This window comes from Topomyia yanbarensis, chromosome 2 (genome assembly GCF_030247195.1).
Source record: "Topomyia yanbarensis strain Yona2022 chromosome 2, ASM3024719v1, whole genome shotgun sequence".
Taxonomy (NCBI): Eukaryota; Metazoa; Arthropoda; class Insecta; order Diptera; family Culicidae; genus Topomyia; species Topomyia yanbarensis.
This window is the reverse complement of record NC_080671.1, coordinates 172,887,496-172,905,117: the sequence shown is the minus strand read 5'-3', so window position 1 is coordinate 172,905,117 and position 17,622 is coordinate 172,887,496. Positions and strand designations below refer to the sequence as shown.

Genomic DNA, 17,622 nt, shown 5'->3' with positions numbered 1-17,622 from the left:
CACGCCTCCGTTCTGTGATACGAGTAGGAGAAGGTTAGCTTATGGTTCACTTCATCTAATCCTTGTAATTGGGTTCTTCTTCGATTTAAATTAGGTGTTCCGACATGCTTCCGCCAGATGAGCGAATATAGCCTGCGCAAAACATAGATAGTTTTTTTCGATTATAGATTTTTTAACCTTAAGGTCATTCGCCTCTTCGGGCTAGAAAAATCTCTTATGAAAAATTTCTATCCCTATGTGCGGGGTCGGGACTTTAACCCAGGTGCGCTGCGTACAAGGTAATCGATTTACCAACTACGCTACGCCCACCCCAAAAAACATAGATTGTGTTTGTCAACAAACTTCCATTCTGAAACTCTCTTAGCGATAGCCACATGTCATAGGCAGTAGCAGAAATTAACACATGGTACAACTGATTGTTCTCCAAGGCGAAGCCAATTGGCACACGTCCCTTGGCATCCTTAACCAACCATTGTGCATCAGCTACCGCCGGCTTCGGATCTTTCACAGTATCCCAAACCCCAAAGCTCTTCTTTTAATAGCAGCTATTTCATTTGAAATTTCTAGCTGTCCCAATTAAAATCATTCAACTAAACAAACTATTGCTTCCATTTTGTTTGTCAACCTGGCCCGGTTTGATTGTTTCACATAAAACACAAAGTCCGCAAAAACGCATTCGCTTTCCGTATCCACACTTACGCAGCTTTTCTGGGCCCATAACCTATTGATTAGGGGGCCGTCAAATAAGAAATTAATAAAGAACAAGATTATTATAATTTTATTATTAGAAAATATAAACGTAGTACCTGTACGAACGTCTATTCCCGAATGAGAAATAATGCACTCGCTTCGGTGTCTATTTACGCCACTTCCTCTACCAGTTTGTGATTTTGACAGCGCCTACTCTCCTGCCGTTTTTAGCACACTTCATTTACTGACGAGGGGTGCTCACTATTTGTATTAAAACCCAGGATGTTTTAGTAAATTTCCTGTTAGCATCCGGTTCCTATCAGGAACATGAAATCATGAAACGAATCGGTGCAAAGCCGCTGAAGATCCGCCAGACGAAGTAGCCGCCTACCTACCGTCGGATGCGGACCTCTCGCAAGCAAACCTGTGATCCACTCGTTTGCTCGGCTTATTCAAACATAGGGGCTGTGTCTATTTTGAGTCCGAGTGAGCGGTAGCAATATCGGACAGTACGCGAAAAAAAATGATGTGGTGTAGCCTCATTAGGTAGTGGAATCAAAATTAAACTTGAAATTCTGGTAAAATATAAATGAAATGGATGAATACCTCGAATGAACTGAATCAACTGACATTCCGACGAGCAGTGAAGCCAATTGTCATCAAAATTAACACTCATCACCAAATCAAACCTGATAGTAATCCATGGTTTCGATGCACGAAAATGTATGCAGACGAAAACTTTCCATAGTAACCTATTTTCAAGTTGCAAACCAATCTGACTCTATGAAAAGCGTAAGTTTGCTTGTTTGCATTCCTTCCATTCGTTTATTCAGCGTGATCATTTTTCAATCTGAGTATGCTGCACTATCTTCGATTTTGATACATTCAGAAGTGAGGCGTGGGCTCCATAATATTTTCCGCATTCAATCGATGTGATTGAAGCAGTTTTGACGTTCCGATTGCGATGAGAAAACATCCATATAGGCCCGATCTTCACTCAATGCTGAGTTGCCTCTGACAACACGTAGTACAGCATGTATTGACGAATGAAAAGTTATATTTGGCGCGTTATGTATTTGGATTTGATCGCCTACTACAAATATGATGACCTGATAAATAAGGTCGATTGGTTCAGTATACAACATTCAAGGTTGATATGCATCATTTCGGATCATCAATATTTTCATCAATCACCATCACTGCTGACGAGTTTTTTTTATTTCGTTTATTTGACACGGCTCATAGCGGTAGCTTAACGGAGCCGTGGATCTTTTATGTGTTTACAATATGTAAAAAATAAAAATAAAAACAAATATTATTGTTTGTCCGATGGATCTCGTGCGCGCAACTTTTTATTGCGAGCGGAGACCTTCTTTCGCGGCTCGCCTACTGCGTCATGGGGACTGTTTAATTCTCTCCTGTCCTCTGTATCAAGGTCATCATCGTTAAAAGTGCCTTGGTGCTCGCGACCAGATGTTCTTTCCTGCTTCTTGCACTTACGGGTGACCAATGTAAATCCGTCGTCATTCTTATTATCTTCATCACCGATGTTACTTACAGTTGTTTCAGGGGTGCTGGATGCTGCTTTGGCAGTTGTCAATATGGACTGAACAGCTGCCACAAATTTGGCAACCGTTTGTGGTTCAGGTATTGGTATTGAAAATTCTTTTTTGGGTTGGTTTTCCGTGGATTCGTTGGCAATCGGTAGCGATACATTCTCCTCTGTATCTTCCGCGCAAGGTTGTCCGTGGTGTGCTGTCTGATTACAATACTTGCACGTAGGAGTTTGCCACTCATGGGTGCATAACGTAGTTTGATTAATAGTAGCTTCGTGGGTTTTAAGTTTTATAGTCAAGTGGGAGGGGATAGGTCTTTCGATCCGCATCCTCACCACAAGAACACCGTTAGGTGTACCCGGGAAGAAATTTCTCCACGTATCACGTGTAACGGATTCTACTTCTCCGTATTGCGACATGTATTTTGCGATTAGATCAGGAGGGGTACGTGGTGATAGGTCATGTAATTTTACATCTGCATAGTCTTTTTCTATATACACGGGAATCTTAATTCCAACTTTACCACTTTCAGCCACGTGCTTCAAGTTGTTCTGCAAAACGAAACGTTCGGCTTGTGCTAACGTGTTGAATGATATGAGCACTACATTGCGAAGATGATGATACTGTAGATACATAACCTCCTTGAGCATTAGCTGCATTTTCACCTTCAGCACGTATTCCACTTCACGAAAACTCAATCTTATTGAATTAAGAATTTAAAGTCAACGACCGCTGTGTTGGGTCGGAGCAGAGATTTTTCGTCAACTTTACTCATGATGGCAAGAATAAATTAAAAGTTTCCTTTATTCTCGAGACAATGCACACTAGATCGAGAGGTTGCTAGTTGTTGTTCACTTGGTTCGATTGTACGTCTGACTTGGGCAGAAGTAGAAAGTAGACTGCTGACGAGTTTTGATTTGAGCCAATTTGTTTCCACCATTACTTTTTTTGTTTCCAATGTGGCTGCGCTACAGCGCTATCTGACTTCGCTACCGCCTTCAGTCGGCCATAAACTAGCCATAGCCTCTAATGTGGTTTTTGTTTGAAGCGAAACTGAGCCAGTTTCTAACCCCAACTGCTGTCGAAATAAATAGACTGACAACGGTTGGAGTTAGAACCTGACTCAGTTTCGGGTTCAAACGAAATCGCCATAAGTTGAACTTTGTTTACATTCGACGAGTTTTGATTCGAGCCAATAATAGGGGCCCCATAACTCTGTTTATACTTTCGACGAGTTTTGAGTCGAAGCAGTAGCATCCCACCCCGCTGACCTCAGTGTGACAGATTCCTTGCATATAAATATTTTTAAAGTAGAATGGTATTTTGCGGTGAAGTGTTATCGCATATTTATATTGTTTATTGCAGGTAGCACGAATAAATTTATTGTTGGTTATTCGTAAAGTTAACATTCACTCAATGAACAATCAAAATGTTAAAATTTCTACGTGTCAAAAATCACTATATTCGGATGGTGTCAAAAAGTCCTTTCGGTCAACGTAGTTGCGGCGAACAAAGGTTTCGTTATTGTACGAACCATAATACTAATCTAGGAGACGATTTGCCGTTGTCCACTGTATCTATCAGCGACTTTTACAAAGTGCACAGTGCTACTGCGTTGTGGAATAAGGAAGAACTCTTCAATCAAATCAACAGATTAATCAAATGCGGCCGGGATGACTTCGATATTATTTACAAGATAAATAAACGGATTCTAAAGGCAGCTCCACCAAAAATGATTACGGATAATATTCAATTGCTTCTGGAACGGGGCGTCGGAGAACAATCCATTCTCAACTATCCAAAAATTCTATCAATTAGCACAGGTATGCGCACAGTTTGTTCGGGGACTCGAACGCATTAACATTTGATTGCTTTGTTTTAGTGGACCTTGCACAGAAATTATCTGTTTTGGAAAACTTTAAATATCTTGAAGATATTAACCATATGGTACCATTTCTCAACATTCGACACAGTGTTTTAGAAAGAGTTGTTGAGATTTCTCAGAACGAAACAATAATGTATGGAAATCGTTTATACTACCTACGCGCCAAGACTGGACAGGATGTGCACACGATTGCCCGCTATCTAGCTACTAGTATCAGCGTGTACAAGATAACTTTGGAAAAGTTTCAATTGAATCTTGATTACTGTCTCCAGCACTTGGAACCCGCGGACGTGGTTAGGCATTTGTCGATCCTGGCTTACGCGAGCTCATCCATTGTCGAAAGATTGCAAATGTTGAAAACTTTTCCATTAAATAAGGTAAAACCGTGGATGGTTAGAGTGCCCAACCTAGCACTAGAGAAAACCTTCGACAAAGTCTTGCAACAAGGCGGTGATCGAACTTTCAAAAACCCTCTTTCCGTTGTTTGGTTTGAAAATCACATAGTTCAAAAAATGAAAGGTTTGTACGACTTTAGCGAAAAAGAAGCGAAAGCGATTTACACCATTTGCAAGGGAGGTGTTGCGTTGCTGGACAATATGGAACAGTTGCAACAGAAAGGTGTTCGAAAAGAGACTATACTAAAGAATCCTTTAGTGCTAGCTGCCTCAAAAGAAGACCTTGATTCCAAATTAAGGATCTTGTCCAGCTTGAATACGTTGCGACATTTAAATGACGTCATTCCTCTTTGTCAATTGAAAACTTATCAAGTGCTGAAGATTGTACGTTATATGAACAACGAGCAACTGCCGAAAGGAAATAATCGGATATATCATTTCGCAGATCGAACAGGAATTGATCCAGCAGTTGTGGCTAATCAATTTGCTCGTCGTACATTTATGTTTCGCATTCCGAAGCAAAGCTTTATTGAAAACCTTGAATTGTTCGCAACAAACATGAGCTGTGAAGATGTGCTAGCCGATTTGTGGGCTTTTAAGTACTCCCCGGCGGTAGTAGCGGAAAGAATAGCCCGCGCCCGAGCAGTCCGTGGGAAAAAGCTAATGCCTTGGATGGTTCGCTGTCCCGATGCCGTACTTGAGAAGTCACTTCAGCTGACGAAGGATGATCGTGAACTTCTGGGTGATAACGATACCATCGTCGAATACTTAGGTGAACGATTAGGATTTGATCGAGATATTACAAACGCTATCATCCTTAAAACGCCCGCGGTAAAACATGTGCGTATCATGAAAGTCAAAAAGATGATCGATTATCTACTAGACGAGCTGGACTACACACCTCACGATATCGCTTTGAACATACGTATTCTAATGCACAGTTTGGAGACCACAAAAAAGCGAATGGAACAACTGAAAGAGATCGGCTGTCGACCTCGATCGTTGGTTATTGTTTGTAAGAGTCAGCGTCAGTACGACATGTTTGTAAAGGAGTGGTTGGAAGGGAAACAGCGGAGGCAGAAATGGCTTGAATCCAACAGCAGCTAAAAGTGTTTGATTTTAAAGTGCTCCTACGTCCTGATAAAACTAATGAATAAAAAAACTCCGTTAATGTTTGCATTTTTTTTTTATTTAAATACGTTGTACGCTTATAGGCTTTTCTGTTTCACAAAAACATTACTTGAATTAAAGTGAACCATCAGCATGGCAGCAGATAGACGTGCTTGCGAATCTAGCTGCTGAACGTCGTGAGCCCATTCAACTCGACCCCAATATCCCTGCTGGTATTCCTCCTCCAATCGTGCCAGCAGCACTGCCTTCTCCGGACTGATGAATCGATCTACGCAAGCACAGGTTAAGATTAACGATTTAATCGTATCGACGGCGAACATGAATCCATGCAGGGCTGCTTCATTGTACGACGATAGATAGCGACTAATATTCATAGCCGTACCTGGCGCAAAGTTTGGAATTTCTAACCCATCAGTGGCACTTAGTTGGACTTGGAATCGTTTGTTAAACCAATCGATAATGGGGTCCCATTCGGCTATCTGTAAGTTTTTGAGTGCTGCTTCTCCCTAGAGTCAAAGTAGTTGTGATTAACTGAATATAATCTAAAAGACTTTTTGGAACTTACACCAGAATGAAACAATACGGCATCGGTATTTAAGTAATTTACAAGGTAGTTTACAATATCAGCTTTTTGCAGGTGGTTTGGGTTATCTAGTACCGTGCTACTCAGCGCTGTCTGAAAAGAAGTGAGATTGCTTTTTACGAAGATCGGTGGTAGATTATTTGATATGAAATCATTGGTGTAACGGTCATTTGGTATATTTTTGCTTTTCTTTTATAAAAAAAGATTGTTATTTATCATTTCAACACTCGACTGACTAACCGAGGTCGGGAGTGTCATGTGTCGTATACTATCGGAAAATGACCGCATAGTAAATTTCCATTAACCTGGTATCACTATGATATTGAGATAATACAAAAACCATTAACCCTCAAAGGTGATTTTTTAATGCTTTAAAAATTGTCAGGATTATTACGAATGTTAGTGCGCATTTGAGGATTAAAATTACTTGGATTTACCAGGCTAGCAAACTAATGACCAACCACAGACAATTTGCGCGGCAAAGTTTCTGAGTTAATGTCACCAGGTATAAAACTGTATTAAGAAGCAACATTTAGTATTTTTAGTATTATTCAGTTGAAGAACATATAGATCTCAGAAAACGTCCCCCTAAATAAGGTCATGCGTAAAAATTAAACGTAGTCGCTACTATGCGTCTAAGAAACTCACGCATAAAACTTAAAGCCAGTTTTCGTATTGACGCATGCTAGGTCCTTCCTAAATAAAAACTTTGGACCTCAGGGTTTTATGATCCATATTTGAATTTCGTTTTATGTCACATCGTATATCGAATAAGTACTCTTGAAAAACCTACCAGGTGCATGCTAGATCGGTCGACAACTTCCTTTTGAGCATCCCATTCGGTGGCAATCGCTATAGCCAACGGTTCACTTTCAACGTAGAACGGAGATCCATTGGGAGTTTTTAGCTTGCGCTGGTCTAGTGTTATTTCGTACTTTCCGTTGCTGCTAACCACGCCGGTTTTGCGATAAAATCGTTTCGGTGGTGCCACTGTAGGAAGTGAAAATTATGTTCAAATTATTCGAAAAACTTACGCATTCAGACTTATTGAATTTTGAAAATTGATTGATGTGTGCCGGCTTAGTTCAGTGTGCAGGTTCCAGCTTGTGCATTTTTGATCAGAAGTGCAAAAACTAGACTATTCCATTGACACTACTGCTCGAAAGTGCAAAACCGGTGCCCTCCACTACACCGCTGCACGAATCGAAATATAAATTTAAAAAAATTAGTTGTCCCCAATTTTAATGAAAGATTGAAATTATATCCTTGATCTGATATACAGTCCTGTACTGACAGATTTTCGTATCCAATAAAACAATTACAAAAGAAAAGAATAAACTGATAAAGAGTATAAAATCTATCGTACTAAATAATTTTAGCATTTTACAAAAACTAAAACATCTCCAAAAACGCTCAGTTCTCATCCCGTACGGAGCTGTAATTATAGCCCGCAGGATTATTTGGAGACTACTACTTACTACTTCTGGTTATATAATAGGACTTACCGTATTTACGAATGATTATATTATATACTGTGTTTCTTATACCATTGAGTAATCTAGACGGGACCTGAATCATTTTGTTGTAATTTTATTTCATCTGATCAGTACCAAAACAATTTAAACTAATTTCAATGGTTCTGGCACACAACATAAACCGAAAGGTAAACAAACAGGCAAAAGCATGCTGGCCCGATGGGCTGGATGTTGTTAGCTCGAATCAAAACTCGTCGAAATCGTTCGAATTCAAAGGGGAGCTGCACGGTAAATTTTTTTACCCATTTTATGTCTGCAAATTGCCCGGAAGTTATTCGAGTTGCCAAAAAATGGGTATTTTTTTGTTTCTAGCAATGAGTACCCTAATAAAAAATATCATACACGAACTTTATCCCGTATAGTGCAACGAATCCACATATTGTTTGGATGATACCCTGAACAGGTCGTTAGGCTGTTAAATCATATGATGTTTATTAGGGTACTTTTATCCACTTCACTCGATGAGGTAATAAGCCGTATGAATAAAAATGAGCATTTGCTCAAGACAAGTTTGCTCTGCTCGATTCTGAGCAAAGTAAACTCTTGTAGCATTTGCTCAACTTGGTATGAATAAAACTTTACTTTACTCAGCTTAGACTGTAGCATGTTCGAAATTCGAACATAGCTTTTGCTCCGTCAATATTTTGTCAACAAATGTTAATTTCTCCAAGAAGAAAACTTACAAATTATTGATTCAATACAACACGGCCGTGATAAAATTTTGTAAGGTAAGTTTTACCGGATATTTACAACGAAAAACAATAATAAAACGCATTTTTTAGCTACTACACCTAGCTCAAGTCTGTGAGGTGCCGCTAGCAGATGAAAAAACACCCTAAAAGAAAAGAACGGAGTTTTGACCAAGACATGCCAGGCGAAAAAAGTAACCGGATATAACAACATTAAAATCTATTTAGAAATTCTTAAAATTCGGATGGTCAACATATCAACAATTGGTAATATTTGTGAAAAATAACATTGAAAAGAACTGCACCAGTACAGTATAGTAATACTACAAACGTGATGAATGACACCAATCACCAGTACCGTCAACAACATCGTAAATCTAGCAGCCGCAACTAGTGTAAACATAATCAAATTATGTTCCCTGATTTTTATATGTACGAATCGTTCATGTTCGGTGTCTACAATAAATGGAACGATGCCGGGGATCAGCCCTGTTACGATAATGCTGTTCAAAACAAAAACAATCTGCAGTTTCTAATGATCGCAAGTGAAACGATGCAATTTGCTACTACCTGTGTACACTTTACGGTGTTTCGAAGCATGGAGCAGATACTGCCAACCGGATTGTGCATCTTGTTAAAATTTTGAATAGTTATATTTGATCAATACCATAGTTCAGCCGTTTCATCGTTAAACTCAATCAACTATGGATGAATCAACCAAAGTACCAGTTATTACTCACTGTAAATCGATACGAAATTTCTTGCGGTTGTACTGGATAGTTCTTTGCGGAACATATAGTTTCTCATATTCCTTCATAGTGAGATTGTAATATGTCGGTACAGCTTTTTTATTAGTTTCATAACTTTTACACGACACATTCCGGTTGACATTGCTAGTTGTCGTTCTTGGACAAGGACTAATTCATGTCGTAAGTAATTCACACCTATGTTTTATGATATGTAGTTACATTACTTTGTGTGTATCTGTTTTATTTGCACAGGTAAACGCGTTGATTGAGTACCTTTAACAATGTTCAGAAGTATTCAATAGAAACAGCATCTTTGTCGCAGACCGAACCGACCCAATGTTACAGCAGAGGACGAACAGGGATATACAATCGGATGTTGATAGCTGTTATGAGGAAGAACGTCAGGTGAAGAAAACAACTCCGGTGCACAACAGCTCCAATTTTTATCGTACAAGCGCACATTGCATTTCCCTTAATTTAACAATGTTCACTGTAGCTATCTTTGTGATGGAACACAACCATTCATTATTTATCATTAAGATATGTGCGTTCCTAAAAGTAACTGGCGCTCTGATGCATAGCGGTAATGTTCCATTCCCCGATTATGTAAAGTAGCGCGGATATTATAACTGCTGATTGTGCATTGGCATTTAACATTAGTAAAATTGAACGGAAAGGCGGCAGCTAATGAGATGACGGAAAGAAGATATTTGAAATTTTTCATGGAAACTAGTAATATGTTAACTCGATAAGCACGATTATACTGGTGTGTTAGAGTGTATGAGTATTAGATTAGCATAATTATTGTTCATTTTTGAGAATAGTATAGTTTAAAGTTAAATCAATCAGTGTTTTAAATTATTAAAAACAAACCTGTTTTAATCCACCTAGTGGTGCAATTGTGCCTTTCTCATTTGTCCAAACGACGATTCCATGGCTGGTTATTTTCAATATAATGGTGGAAATGTATATTAAAGTAGCTAATACCCATCGCGCGTTGCTGCGACTTTCAGCGAAATAGGTGGAAAACACAATTTATTCCGAAGCGCCACCTGGCGGGCAGATAATCCCCAACCAATAGCACACAAACACGCTCCATAACAAATGCCTACTATGTATAAATTTTGATGGCAATCGATTAAGTCGTTTCGGAGTCCATAAATCATATACATACAAACATTGACATTTATATACACAGAAATTCATATACATAATCTGAATCGCCAACCACCAACTTGAGATGCTATGTGTCGACGCTGTTTCAACTTGAAACCAGATGCGGACCCAAAAGGAAGGTCCAGGGGATCCGGACCCCGCCGAAAATTTCCAACTTGTTAAGAAATTTTAAACTAGTTTAAATTTTAATGTAATTTAAGACTCAAAATCATTTCAAACCAAATTTTTCGCTAATTTTTAATAAACACTGCATTGGGTTGGGTATTACGTAATGTGTTCATTCAAAATCGAAATTTCAAACCCAATAGTAAATTTTATTCTGGAAACGCCCCAGCATAATACAAAAATATATAATATAGCTTAATCAGCATTAACTCAATGCCTATACTTTCAGCTAACTTAATTTATCATGCGGGGGTATGTGTGTGAAGAGGATGAATAACCCACAACCGAACCATCCCCCAGCCTATCTTGGTATACCTACTGGGTGAAGGTGATGGGATGTGGGATGCCTTTCTCATTTCTCCAAACTATGATTCCATGGCTAATTATGTTCAATATAATTGTGGGCGTGTCTATTACATTCTTAAGGTATTTAACACGTACCCCAAGACTACCACGAAAGTCGACGCTGACACACTTTAAACCATAAAGTATTATATTTAATTAGTTTAGTCAGCTTGAGTTCAATGTTGGCTTCGTGTGATTATATTTTGAAATGCTGGGGAAATGGGTTTGGACGTAGAGGGGGTGGGGGGTTAGTATAGCAAGAGTGGAGGAGGCGTAAGAAATCCTTTATCTTATTTTGGTATGCGGGGTAGATGAAGGGAACGCAGGTGTAAGGTTAGTCCAAGGGGGATGGGAGGTGATGAAAGGGGTGAGGTGGAAGGGTGTGGGTGGGGGTGTGTTTGTGGTTGGATGGGCGATGTAAAAGTTGGAATAATACTTAAAAAGTACACTTTAAAGTTTAAATAAAGTTATTAGCGAACTTTCAAGTTGCTTAAGCTTTAATAAGCTGCTTAAGCCACTATTAGAACACGAAACGAGAAGCTTATGCAGCTGACTTATACAAACTTTTGGTTGATTGGGACTATTTCAGTCAATACACGATCGAAAATCATTTCTTTCGATCGATTACTCTATCTATTACTATCTTTGATGTGCATTATGTTGTAGTATGTATGATTTTATCTCTCTGTTCACAACGTTCTTGTGTGGAATCATTAATTATTGTGTTAATGGGTAGACTTCATCTCATAGAATAATTGCTTCTGATTCCAGTTTGATTTTCGAAAAGAATCCTTTAGGTTGCAGAGATTCGTTATTGACAGAACCATTTCAACTCAGTTCGCGCTAGTCAACATTTCTGAACAATTGCATATTGCTTCAATTCCCATAAATTACATACATTTCGTTAAGCATTTTTGTTTTAAAAAATCATTGAGGTTGTATGTAAAAGCTGCATTTTTGTAATCTTATTTTGACGCCGGATTGTTCACCCCGGGTTTTTCAATTGAGCACTACTGGAGAACAGTTATGTTAGCTGCAATATGCGAACTATAAGTGTTGTATGAAAACGTTAAAAACACATAAGCAAGCTTTTTTACGGCAACTTACTCTTAAGAATACCTGTTAAAACAATCTCATCCAGTTTGTTTTGTTGACACCAATGATTAAGATTTGGAAAACCATGGGCAGGAAACACGTGCGAAATCTGCAGCAAATATTTGACGAAAGCAACGCTATTGGTGTTTTCGGGGGGTTTCCACAAACTGTACTCTTTGTCGTGCTATTGATTGTGTTATGGAAGAAAATCTGTCGACCCAGAAAGATTTTACTTTATTATAAAAAGATATTTTCGCAGGATAAAATCAATGTGACGAAACATTGTAAATTACCCCCTCAGTGTATATTTAATTCTTGCAATTTGTGAAAGTTTGCATGCTAAGTGATTGCATGTTAAGTGATATTGAGAATCCCAAAACCGTGTGGATACTATTATGTTTGCTTCGGAACTATTTCACCACGTGGCGTTAGTATACATGTGACATTATGAATTGAACTTGTTTTATTTAATGTAGCAATCCTGAGTCGTGATACATCGTGTATTCAGCGAAGTTTTTCCGACGGTGAAGGATGTGTATGTAATGGTTTGTTCGTTTCAAAACCTTGTTGCAACGTGGCACTAGGGTAGAGGAGATCGAGGCAGGTTGATACATGGGGCGTGTTTGTACAGTTAAAATATTTTATTCAAAACTTTCAAACACAGATCCACGTGAATCAGAACAGCTGCGCAAATACCTTCCAAAATGCTTTTTTTGTTACGAAAAAGTTTATTGCAGTAAAAAATATATTTTTTTTTTCAATTTTAATTTAACCCTTAAAACACAGGGACGACTTTGTTGCATATTTTTAATTATATCTTTTGATGCAGTGAAGCAATTTTTAATCGAAAAACGATTATATTTAGGGAAATATTTGCAAATGAATATGGAGGAATAGGGATACAAGTGGCAAATTCGGAGAGATTGCTGGAAATGTAATGTACACCTCGTATTTTCTAAAGAATGCATCAATTGCTTTAACTGACATTGCAGCTTACATTGCCGGATGTTAGGTTACCGGAAGCTCCGGAGTCCGGTTCCGGAGGGCTAGCTCAGATTCGGAGGTCATTTCCATCATGCGACAATTCAAATCACATTTTCTTGACTAAATAAGGCTGACGGAAGAGCAAACAGGTCATTTTGGACACATATGGCCATCTCAACATCAGTTCCGGAACACCGTTGTCTGGTTCCGGACGATCAGTTCAGACTTCCATCATGCGATATATCAAATCGCACTTTCTCGGTTAAATCTGACTGACGGAAGAGCAAAGATATAATTTTAAGCCAAACCGAACTGAGCCCCATATTTTTTTTTCTAGCATTTTTCATTCTAAAACGCATTTAGCAAGTTAAGAAACACTTATTTGCTTTCGTTTACTATTTGTATTCCCAAAAATAAATAGATGTGGGTGTTGCTAGTGCTATGTTGGATGCGATAGCGTTTTCAGAGCATGTATCTCTAAATGGCGCTTGGTCCTCTTTGGCTTAACACAGGCCATGTGACCATTTCAACATTAGTTCCGGAACTCCGGTGTCCGGATTAAGAGATCATTTCCTTCATACGATAAGTCAAATCCCACTTTCTCTACAAAATAAAATTCATGGAAGAGCAAACAGGTGTGGTTTTATTTTCTGCATGATGGGAATGACCTTTAAATCGGAATTGGTCCTCCAGAACTGAACAACGGAGTTCCGGGACGAATTTTGAAATAGCCATATGTATCAAAATGACATATTTGCTGTTCCATCAGTCTCATTTCGTCGAGGCAGTGTGATTAGATGTGCGGTATGATGGAAATGAACTCTAAACCGGAATTGGTCCTCTGGAACCGGACACTGGTGTTCCGGAAATGATGTTGAAAGGGCTATGTGTGTCCAAAACGGCCTCTTTGGTCATATATTGTCAAGTAAGTATGATTTGATGTGTCGCATGATAGGAATGGCTTCCAAATCTGAACTGGTCCTCCGGAACCGGACATCGGAGTTTCCAGTAACCTAATCTGTATGATTTCAAGAGAAAAACCTATTTTAATCCACCTAGCGGTGCAATTGTGCCTTTCTCAATCATGAATCACGAGAATGTGTGCGTTGTTTATATTCATTAAAAACTTTTAAATGCATATATTACATTTTATTATTATACATCACATGACAACTATATACAGGAAAATAAATCATTATTCGAGTTCTAAAATTTTGAAAAAGAAAAAACAGCCACGGTAATATTGAACTGAAAAAAGGTGCGAAATTGGCAGTCCCAAAAAGTCGATTTAAAAAAAAAAAAAAATTTCGAGATAACATAAAATCTCGACGTTTCATGCATTTTAAAGATGTTTGGCATCAAAAATACGAATTCGATTTCTGAAATTTCATGTGGTCCCCCCTTTGAAAAAAAATTTGAGTTCCGGCTTATATGGGAATTTCATATGTGACCGGACGGTTTAGTCTATATTTCCGGAACCATATAAGCGATCCGTACGAAATTTTATAGACATCTATGGGGATATTATAGCTATCATTTGGGACTAAGTTTGTGAAAATTGGCCCAACCATTTCCGGGAAACTGATGTGAGTTCGTAAATTTTGAAAGATGGCCGCTTTTCCCGGGCACTTCCGGAACCGTCTATGGTGGTTAATGTAGTCAACGAAAGTTTGGTTAGCCGTCGGTGACCTAGAACAGCAAATTTAAGTTGTTTGAGAGACATTTTAGCGAAATTTTTACCTTTTTTGCTTTCATCGGAGTATCGGTTTGAATCACAATTTGCTATGTGATCGCACGCCACAACCTGTAACTCCGGAACCGGAAGTCGGATCGGGATGAAATTAAATAGCCATTTACGGGGACGCAATACCTTTCATTTGAGGCCAAGTTTAGTCGAATCGGTCTAGCCATCTCCGAGAAACCGATGTGACTGTTATTCTGAATTTAGATACTTCCGCCGGGGCTTCCGGAACCGAGGATGGTGGCCAATGTGGCCAAATAGACTTTGAATGGATGTTAGTGACCTAATACTACAAATCGAAGCAGTTGTGGTCATATTTTGGAAAATTTTTCACCTTTATACATTCATTGCAGAATTTATTAAAATCGACATTTTCTGCGTGTTCGTACTTATCACCCTGTAATTCCGGAACCGGAAGTCGGATCCATTAGAAATTCAATAGCAGCCTATGGGAACGTTGCACCTTTCATTTGAGACTAAGTTTGTCAAAATCGGTTCAGCCATCTCTGAGAAAAATGAGTGACATTTTTGGTCACATACACACACATACACACACACATACATACATACACACATACATACACACACAGACATTTGCCGAACTCGACGAACTGAATCGAATGGTATATGTCACTCGGCCCTCCGGGCCTCCGTTAAAAAGTCGGTTTTCAGAGCAATTGCAATACCTTTCTATTGAGAAAGGCAAAAAGGTGCGAAATCGGCAAAGTCCCAAAAAGTCGATTTTTATAAAAAAAAAATTTTTCGAGATAACATAAAATCTCGACGTTTCATGCATTTTAAAGATGTTTGGCATCAAAAATACGAATTCGATTTCTGAAATTTCATGGGGTCCCCCCTTTGAAAAATTTGTTGAGTTCCGGCTTATATGGGAATTTCATATGTGACCGGACGATTTAGTCTATATTTCCGGAACCATATAAGCGATCCGTACGAAATTTTATAGACATCTATGGAGATATTATAGCTATCATTTGGGACTAAGTTTGTGAAAATCGGCCCAATCATTTCAGGGAAACTGATGTGAGTTCGTAAATTTTGAAAGATGGCCGCTTTTTCCGGGCACTTCCGGAACCGTCTATGGTGGTCAATGTAGTCAACGAAAGTTTGTTTGGCCGTCGGTGACCTAGAACTGCAAAGTTAAGTTATTTGAGAGACATTTTAGCGAAATTTTTACCTTTTTTGCTTCCATCGGAGTATCGGTTTGAATCACAATTTGCTATGTGATCGCACGCCACAACCCGTAACTCCGGAACCGGAAGTCGGTTGGGGATAAAATTTAATAGCCATTTACGGGGACGCAACATCTTTCATTTGATACTAAGTTTGGTTAATTCGGTCTAGCCATCTCCGAGAAACCGATGTGACTGTTAGTCTGAATTTGGATACTTCCGCCGGGGCTTCCGGAACCGATGATGGTGGCCAATGTGACCAAAAAGACTTTGAATGGCTGTTAATGACCTAGTACTACAAATCGAAGCAGTTGTGGTCATATTTTGGAAAAATTTTCACCATTATACATTCATTGCAGAATTTCTTAAAATCGACATTTTCTGCGTGATCGTACTCATCACCCTGTAATTCCGGAACCGGAAGTCGGATCCATTAGAAATTCAATAGCAGCCTATGGGAACGTTGCACCTTTCATTTGAGACTAAGTTTGTAAAAATCGGTTCATCCATCTCTGAGAAAAGTGAGTAAGATTGTGTTCGCGTACACACACACAGACGCACATACACACACACATACATACACACACACATACATACACACACAGACATTTGCCGAACTCGACGAACTGAATCGAATGGTATATGTCACTCGGCCCTCCGGACCTCCGTTAAAAAGTCGGTTTTCAGAGCAATTGCAATACCTTTCTATTGAGAAAGGCAAAAAGGTGCGAAATCGGCAAAGTCCCAAAAAGTCGATTTTTATAAAAAAAAATTTTTCGAGATAACATAAAATCGCGACGTTTCATGCATTTTAAAGATGTTTGGCATCAAAAATACGAATTCGATTTCTGAAATTTCATGGGGTCCCCCCTTTGAAAAAAAATTAGAGTTCCGACTTATATGGGAATTTCATATGTGACCAGACGATTTAGTCTATATTTCCGGACCCATATAAGCGATCCGTACGAAATTTTATAGACATCTGTGGGGATATTATAGCTATCATTTGGGACTAAGTTTGTGAAAATCGGCCCAACCATTTTCGAGAAACTGATATGAGTTTGCTAGTTATGAAAGATGGCCGCTTTTCCCGGGCACTTCCGGAACCGTCTATGGTGGTCAATGTAGTCAACGAAAGTTTGTTTGGCCTTCGGTGACCTAGAACTGCAAAGTTAAGTTATTTGAGAGACATTTTAGCGAAATTTTTACCTTTTTTGCTTCCATCGGAGTATCGGTTTGAATCACAATTTGCTATGTGATCGCACGCCACAACCCGTAACTTTGGAACCGGAAGTCGGTTGGGGATAAAATTTAGTAGCCATTTACGGGGACGCAACATCTTTCATTTGAGACTAAGTTTGGTTGATTCGGTCTAGCCATCTCCGAGAAACCGATGTGACTGTTAGTCTGAATTTGGATTCTTCCGCCGGGGCTTCCGGAACCGATGATGGTGGCCAATGTGACCAAAGAGACTTTGAATGGCTGTTAATGATCTAGTACTACAAATCGAAGCAGTTGTGGTCACATTTTGGAAAAATTTTCACCATTATACATTCATTGCAGAATTTCTTAAAATCGACATTTTCTGCGTGATCGTACTCATCACCCTGTAATTCCGGAACCGGAAGTCGGATCCATTAGAAATTCAATAGCAGCCTATGGGAACGTTGCATCTTTAATTTGGGACTTAGTTTGTAAAAATCGGTTCATCCA

General features: G+C 39.0%; 2 protein-coding genes and 1 long non-coding RNA gene across 4 annotated transcripts; 2 read left to right on the top strand and 1 right to left on the bottom strand.

The window, feature by feature from the left end:
- The first annotated feature begins 3,500 nt into the window (after nucleotides 1–3,500).
- On the top strand, nucleotides 3,501–5,692 carry LOC131682145 (transcription termination factor, mitochondrial). 2 transcript variants are annotated; one of them, XM_058963395.1, is made up of 3 exons: nucleotides 3,501–3,564; nucleotides 3,612–4,069; nucleotides 4,129–5,692. In XM_058963395.1, the coding sequence occupies exons 2-3, from the start codon at nucleotides 3,676–3,678 to the stop codon at nucleotides 5,631–5,633; spliced, it is 1,899 nt and encodes a 632-aa protein (XP_058819378.1). In that variant the 5' UTR covers nucleotides 3,501–3,564; nucleotides 3,612–3,675; the 3' UTR covers nucleotides 5,634–5,692. The 2 variants fall into 2 exon arrangements, with proteins under 2 accessions (XP_058819378.1, XP_058819377.1); XM_058963394.1 differs by having other exon boundaries at nucleotides 3,532–4,069.
- A 1-nt stretch (nucleotide 5,693) lies between these two features.
- On the bottom strand, nucleotides 5,694–7,927 carry LOC131682147 (ATP synthase mitochondrial F1 complex assembly factor 2). The gene is made up of 4 exons (XM_058963396.1): nucleotides 7,746–7,927; nucleotides 7,034–7,230; nucleotides 6,223–6,333; nucleotides 5,694–6,163 (listed from the first exon to the last, which is right to left on the bottom strand). Exons 1-4 carry the CDS (start codon nucleotides 7,816–7,818, stop codon nucleotides 5,735–5,737), a joined length of 810 nt encoding a protein of 269 aa, XP_058819379.1. The 5' UTR covers nucleotides 7,819–7,927; the 3' UTR covers nucleotides 5,694–5,734.
- A 319-nt stretch (nucleotides 7,928–8,246) lies between these two features.
- LOC131682144 (uncharacterized) lies at nucleotides 8,247–10,607 on the top strand. The gene is made up of 3 exons (XR_009304028.1): nucleotides 8,247–8,503; nucleotides 8,558–9,393; nucleotides 9,466–10,607. It is a non-coding gene; the product is annotated as an uncharacterized LOC131682144 (long non-coding RNA).
- Nucleotides 10,608–17,622: the final 7,015 nt, after the last annotated feature.